At 54.6% G+C, this 6,119-nt stretch overlaps 1 protein-coding gene across 1 annotated transcript in view; it reads right to left on the bottom strand.

Annotated features, from left to right (window-relative positions):
• Positions 1-135: 135 nt before the first annotated feature.
• Positions 136-6,119, bottom strand: part of FER1L5 (fer-1 like family member 5) — a 45,960-nt gene continuing 39,976 nt past the window's right edge. Inside the window, 14 exon segments of the mRNA XM_016219228.2 lie at positions 136-348; positions 465-612; positions 867-976; positions 1,117-1,310; positions 1,385-1,484; positions 1,681-1,822; positions 2,017-2,112; positions 2,341-2,429; positions 3,552-3,691; positions 3,917-4,065; positions 4,263-4,433; positions 4,836-4,927; positions 5,173-5,334; positions 5,855-5,974. Of these exon segments, the coding sequence (XP_016074714.2) occupies positions 136-348; positions 465-612; positions 867-976; positions 1,117-1,310; positions 1,385-1,484; positions 1,681-1,822; positions 2,017-2,112; positions 2,341-2,429; positions 3,552-3,691; positions 3,917-4,065; positions 4,263-4,433; positions 4,836-4,927; positions 5,173-5,334; positions 5,855-5,974 (1,926 nt within the window).

The raw sequence follows: 6,119 nt of genomic DNA, 5'->3' as shown, positions 1-6,119 counted from the left end.
GGAAGTGGTTTCTGAACAGAATGGCCAGAATATCCCTAGCCCCTTGCTGTCCTAGAAGATAGAAACAAGGAATTGGCAGGAAGCTCCAGGGTAGAGCTGACAGTGGCAAAGAAAAGCCAGGCACACATGGGCAGATCAGCCTTGTGGGGCTGGAAGTTCTGTAAAAATAGCTCAAAGGTGATTCATGGGTTCCTGCAGGAGTTTCAGCTGACTGCCTATTGTAGACTCCAGGTTCGGATGCCGGATGGTGAGATCGGAAGAGCTGGCATTGCTCTTCAGTGAATTGATGGTATTAATGGGCGCCTTCAGCCGAAACTCAGGTTTGATCCAGCTCATGGCCAAATATTTCTAGAAAAAACAGGCAACAGTCAGCTGAAGGTAGCAACCAGAAGGCTCTCTCCAGAGGCAGCCCAAGAGCAACCAGTGCCTTTGTCCCTGTCCCTATCCCCATGGTTGTCACTTACTGGAGCTGAATATATGAAGCTGAACAGCATATACCCGACAATCATTATGGCTGAGATGACTATGATTTTAATGCGGTAGCGTTTCCAGAAAACATAGCAGAAGTTTTTAACAGGTGACTGAAACCATGAGAGCAAGGTGTTGGTGCGCCTGTCCATGAGCAGAGTTGATGTCCGAGAATGGAGGGCAGAGGGGACCTTCAGGTCAAGTCTTCCACAGCAAAGCCCTTTCTTTTTCAAAAGCAACTTCTGTCCCCCCACCCCCATGACTGTTCTCTCCTGATTGTTACAGCATTGAGCTGAGGTGGCAGGAAGTAATTACCCCTCCACTTGTACGCCTCCCGATCACCACCCCTAGTATATTGCCAGTCCCAGCAGCTCAGCTTTATGGAGAAGGACCCTTACAGGGGAGGGTGGAGGATAGGGTACTGGTTGGGTTCTGAGTGGCCACGTCCTGCTGGCCTGATTAAGGCTTCCTTCTCTGACAGCATCTCCAGCGTCATCTTCACTTTACCCTGGAAACACAGCAGGGGGTGGGGGGCTGAGTTAGGGTAGCAGGAGCCTCCTCCTAAATCCACAAAGGAAAGGGAATTTAGATAAGGCCCCCAGGAGTCAATTAGAACAGTGATGGGGCACAGCAGTCCTGTGCTCCTACCGACAAGTGCCATTTGCCATCCTCAAGGACCTGGCAGGGCCACCAGCCGGTTACAGTTTTCTTCTTAAAGAGGGAGAAGTACTTGTGCTGGAGGAAGTGGGGCCACTTGGGGTCTGCATCCATCATCTTGAGGGAGCACAGCTTTGCATGCTGGGCCGGGAGGGGCATGTCAGACAGATCCAGCTCCAGGACCCCTGAGCCAGAGAAATGCCATCAGCAAGAAGGAACTCCCTATCCTGAGGTCACGGGCCCTAGGCCAGGATCTCACCTAGGAAGCCATCAGTGGAGAAGATGTCATTGTCCCAGACCTGAATGATGAGCCGGGCCGGAAACTTTGTCACTGTGGGGTCCAGGCTCCATATGTAGTCCTGAAGGATGGCAGAGGAGCGTGTCACTGCCACTTTCTGGGAGAGTCCCCTCAGCCATCTTAGGACCCCACTTCCCAGCGTGATGGACTGTCAAGGAAGAGGGCTTCTGCCTGAGGCCTCATTCCAAGGGTTCTGGTGCAGCTGCAAGTCTCCAAAGGGAGGAACAGGAAGAGAAGCCCACCTCCACATTCATTACCTTCTCGCTTAGGACGCACATTTGCTCAGCCACCAGGTAGTCGAAGGTGAAGATGAACCGCCAGTTGAAGCTGCCCTCCCCAGTCAGGCATTGGTAGTGGATATCTGTCTTCTGCATGTCCTTCTCTAGCCCGAATAACCACCTGGGGTCAGAGTCCTCTCACCTGGGGTTCATGTGCACTGTCCCCATCCTGGAGCTGGAGCCCTGTATGAAGGGCCACCAGCAGACACCAGGTGCAGTGGAAGTGGAGAGATGTCACCCAGGACAAGGAGGACCCACAGGAAAGCTAGAAATGGGGACTTGGGGAACTCTGCTGGAGTCTGCTCCTCTGCTCACCCTTTGATGTAGATGTCACTCATCTTCTCGTTACTCAAATTGATGCTCTTCAGGTCTACGTGGGCAGTTCTCCAGATGATGCAGCGCAGCTCATACCTGCAGCCACGGCACTCTGAGGCTGTGCCAAGGACTTGCTCCCCAGTGGCAGCCTGGGTGGCCGCCCTCCATGCCCACACTCCTGCTGTACTGGTGGGACTCGGGAAAGGAGCCCCAGGATTCCCAGCAGAGGAAAGCATGCCTGCTGCTCAGTACTGAGTGCACTGGTGCCCACCCCTGGAAAGGCCGCCCGGGAAGTGTGGAGGTAAGGAATGAGCCCACACTCACCTTTTAGGCTGCCTGGGCAGGATGTTGACTGGGGAGCCAGGAGGCCCCAGTTTCTTGGGGAAGATGTCCACCCACATTTGCACCTTTCCCTAGAGCAGAGATAGGTTAGCTGGCAGGGGTTCCTTGCCCTTGTCCTCAGCCCTGTTCCAGGTGCTCAGGTCTGCTGAGGCCATGTTCTCAGCACTGAGAGATGGGGGGACAGTCTCTGAGGTGGAAAGACTTCAGACAGGAAGTCAGGCGGCCACCCACCAGCTTCCCCTTTTCCTGTTTTTGCCTGGGAGAATAGTGCATCGGGTTGGGAGGTATGATGGCTTTGAGGCTGATGGTCATGGGACTGGGGCATCACTTGTAACTGGGGTCTGGAGAGTTAATGCCATTTAGCAGGTGATGCTAGAAGTTTCTGGAGGGCTCCAGAATGGGCTTGGGGATTTATTTATTAACCAGCTTAGTGAATCAGAGTGATCGAAGTTTCCAGTCCAGATTTCCAGATTGTTTTAGGGTATGTAAGCATATCCCAGGGATATGAAGCTATCCACAGAGCACAGAGGTCTAAGAGAAATGAAACTGGTGAGAAAGAAGAGGGTGGAGCTGCCAACGCTGGAATAAATATATATTCTTTTAAACTATCTGATGTAATTTTAATTTTTTTGAAGTTGACCTAATTTTTAACTTTTTTTTTTTTTTTTTTTTTTTTTTTAGAAAATAGGTTTAATGAGAATGCTTTTTAAAAAATGCTCAGCAGAGAACTTTGTGTCTAGAACGTGGCATTAGCCTGAGAAATGTGAAGAAGGAAGTGAGCATTCTGGCAGGTAGAGGGTGGGTGATAATAGGGGCCTGTGGGGGTTTGCTTCCTTCTGTTCCGGGATCCTGAGGTTAACAGTCAGACCAGGTTTGTGATGTCTGCACACCGCGCCTGGAGCTGCTGGCCTGCCCTCCCTCAGGAGAGACTGCGGGCAGGTTTGGCCTTGGCTGCTAGGGCACCTCAGCACGTCCTGCAGTGGACGCACAGCCTCGCTTTCCTGAACGTGACTTTTCCATCTCTGAATCTCTCCGTCCTCAGGTGTCACCGGGGCTTCTTGCTCATTACCTGCAGGCAGTGCATGTCTCCTGCCCATGTATGTCTCTGAATGCCCAGCCTCTCCTTACCCTCCTAGGCTCTGTCCTGGATGGGTGTGCACCTGTCTCCCACTCCAGACCCTCCAGCCTCGTACCTGGTTAATGCCTGGCTGGCTGTTGCTGTACAGCATGCGGGTCTCCACGTGCTCGGGTACCAGCCCCTGGGTGTGCAGGAGGTGCAGTGCAAGGCGCTCCTTCTTGGGTCCCAAGTAATGAGCAGTAGGGGGCTGGGGCTCTAGATTGGAAGGGGACAGGAGAGGATCCTGAGGTCATTAGCCTCCCCCTCTCCCAGGTAGGCCCCCACCTTCCTGGTGCCCAGCCTAGACAGTAGCCATGGTTGTCCTCTACAGGAGGAAGGGGAAAGGGGTGCCATGCCCTCTGTGGCTCCTCCCTCCTGGAGCCTCCCTGGTTTCTGAGGCCTGGGCCTGTGCTTTCTGGCAGTGTGTGCAGTGCTTCTCACCAAAGCGTCGCAGCTTGAATTTTTTCCCATTGTAATAAACAGAGTCACCCGCAGTGTTGAACACAGGTGGAGGCAACCCTTTCCGTTTGGCATGGTGTTCCAGGAGGACGCTTGGGAGCACCTGATCCCGCCACCTAAAGGGTCCTGCCCTGCGGGGATATGTGAGAGGAAGGGTGTGGGTCCTGCAGAGTATGCTGCTTTCAGCTGCAGGATGCCCAGTGTAGGGGCTGGGGAAGACAGGTTCAGGCCCCAGTTCTCCAACTCAGGATGCAGGCCTCTTGGAAGGGGGCTGTGGGCTCACTCCACCCTTCTCTATGTCCTTGCCCTTGGTCAGGTACACTCTTACTGGCAGTATGATTGGGAGAGCCCACAGCGAGCTCCGAAGCCAGACAGGAGTCGGTTTTCGAGGTCAATTACTGTGGCTCCAATCTTATCATCAGGTGAAAGCAGGTCAAAGTCATACAGCTCAATCTCTAGGTCCTTCTCCAGGGGGATGGTGCAGCTCAGTTCAAACATCCTGGTGGGAGGGTGTTGGAGACTACAGGACCACCACCATGTTACCTACATGCTTCCCCTCTAGCACCCCTGCCCCATGGGCCATGCTCCAACCCCTGGTTTGCCCGGTGACTTTGGAGACCAGAGCCTGGATGACTGTTGTCTGCCAATAACCATCCCCCTGTATGTCAGGAAGTAACTGTTGATAGACCTGGGTGTGGAACTCAGCTCCCTTCCCAAACAAAGCGTGTGAGAGAGAGGGTAGAACTGTGCTGCCCACCCATTCATCTTCCATTAGTGCATAAGACTCCATGCTAGGAATTAGGCGGCTAGAAAGGAATGCAAGTTCTTTGCTCCTGGAGCTTTCTCCTGGCACTGTGTGGATGGGAGTGGAGAGTGGGGTTGGGCAAGTTGGGCAGCTCACATGCCAAAGATGGGATTCAAAGTGTTGGGCTGGTACATGTTCCGGCTGCCAAGTTTTGTCTGTCCCAGTTTCAGGATCACGTAAGGGTCACACTGGGGGTTAGGCACAAGTGAGGGAAGGACAGGAAATAGGGAGTCAGTCCAGGTTGGTCAGGGAGGGCAGGAGTGGGGCAGAAATGAGCCCCTTGCACCAGATGGAGCCTGTGGGGAGGTGGCAGTGTGGGTGGCAGCAGCCTGAGGGAGCTCCCAGACACAGAGTTTAGGGTAGGGTATGGGAGGTGCCTGGGCTGGGTGGAGCCCTGGATGATGGGCATTGCAGGTTTGGGGCTGCTCATTACCAGGCCATTGTAGTCTTGAGGCTGCAGGTTGATTGCTCGTACCACGTACACCCGCACCAAGCATTGCTGAGGGAAGTCCTCTTTACCAGGACAAACCGAGAATTGGCGGGGGGGCTGAGGGTCTTCTGGGTTCTCAGGAAAGGGGTAGACGCGGAAAAGGCCCTGTGCGTGTGTTGGGGAGATTAGTGTTGGCAGCCGACTCTATAGAACCCTCCCGGAGGGGCCCTGGTCCAAGCTCAGGAGAGTGGGTTGTGTGAGGATGGCAGGGCCACAAGGATGGGTAGAGGCAGGTGCAGCAGAGATGCTCTTCAGGGACCACCCTGTGTAGGAGGGCGCTGGGCAAAGGAACTGTGCTCGCCAGGTGATCCCCATTTTGCTGATGTGAATTCCCATCCCAGCCCCAGCCCCTTCAGGTTTGAACTCCTCCTCGAAGGCTCTCCGGCCTCGGGGAACCAGTATAGGCCAGAGCCGGGATGAGAAGGCCCTCACCCTTCCTGTGCAAGGGGAGTCACTCTGAACCCCTGCAGAGGTCAGCCTCTGCTTCCCCACTTCCAAAAATGGGTTTTCAAGCCCTCCCTGTCCCATCCTATAAGGGGCATATAGAGCCAGGGCTTTTATTAGAGTCTTCTGGGGACAGGAGGAGCTTGAGGAGACAGGGCAGCTAAACCCGCTAGACACGCACCTTGAACTCCCCTACCACGGGGCTGTCTGACTTGGGCTGTTCCTTGTAGAGTTTGAAGGTCTCGCAGAAGTCCTGCAGGCCTCGGAAGGCTGGCACAGCCTCCAGCTCGCAGTCGTACACCTGCAGGAGGGTGTGTGGGACCCAGGCTGCTGGGGAGCAGGCCTGGGCTTGGCCAGAGGCGGTCTTTCCTGGGATGGGGGATTGAGGGACCACCAGCTCCCAGGTCTTGTCCCCCAAGTGTCTGCCCAGTTAGCAGTCCCAGGGT

The sequence above is a fragment of the Miniopterus natalensis genome, chromosome 13, assembly GCF_054644295.1.
Source record: "Miniopterus natalensis isolate mMinNat1 chromosome 13, mMinNat1.hap1, whole genome shotgun sequence".
Lineage (NCBI taxonomy): Eukaryota > Metazoa > Chordata > Mammalia > Chiroptera > Miniopteridae > Miniopterus > Miniopterus natalensis.
Note: the sequence above shows the minus strand (reverse complement) of the source record. Positions and strands in the feature narration are given on the sequence as shown.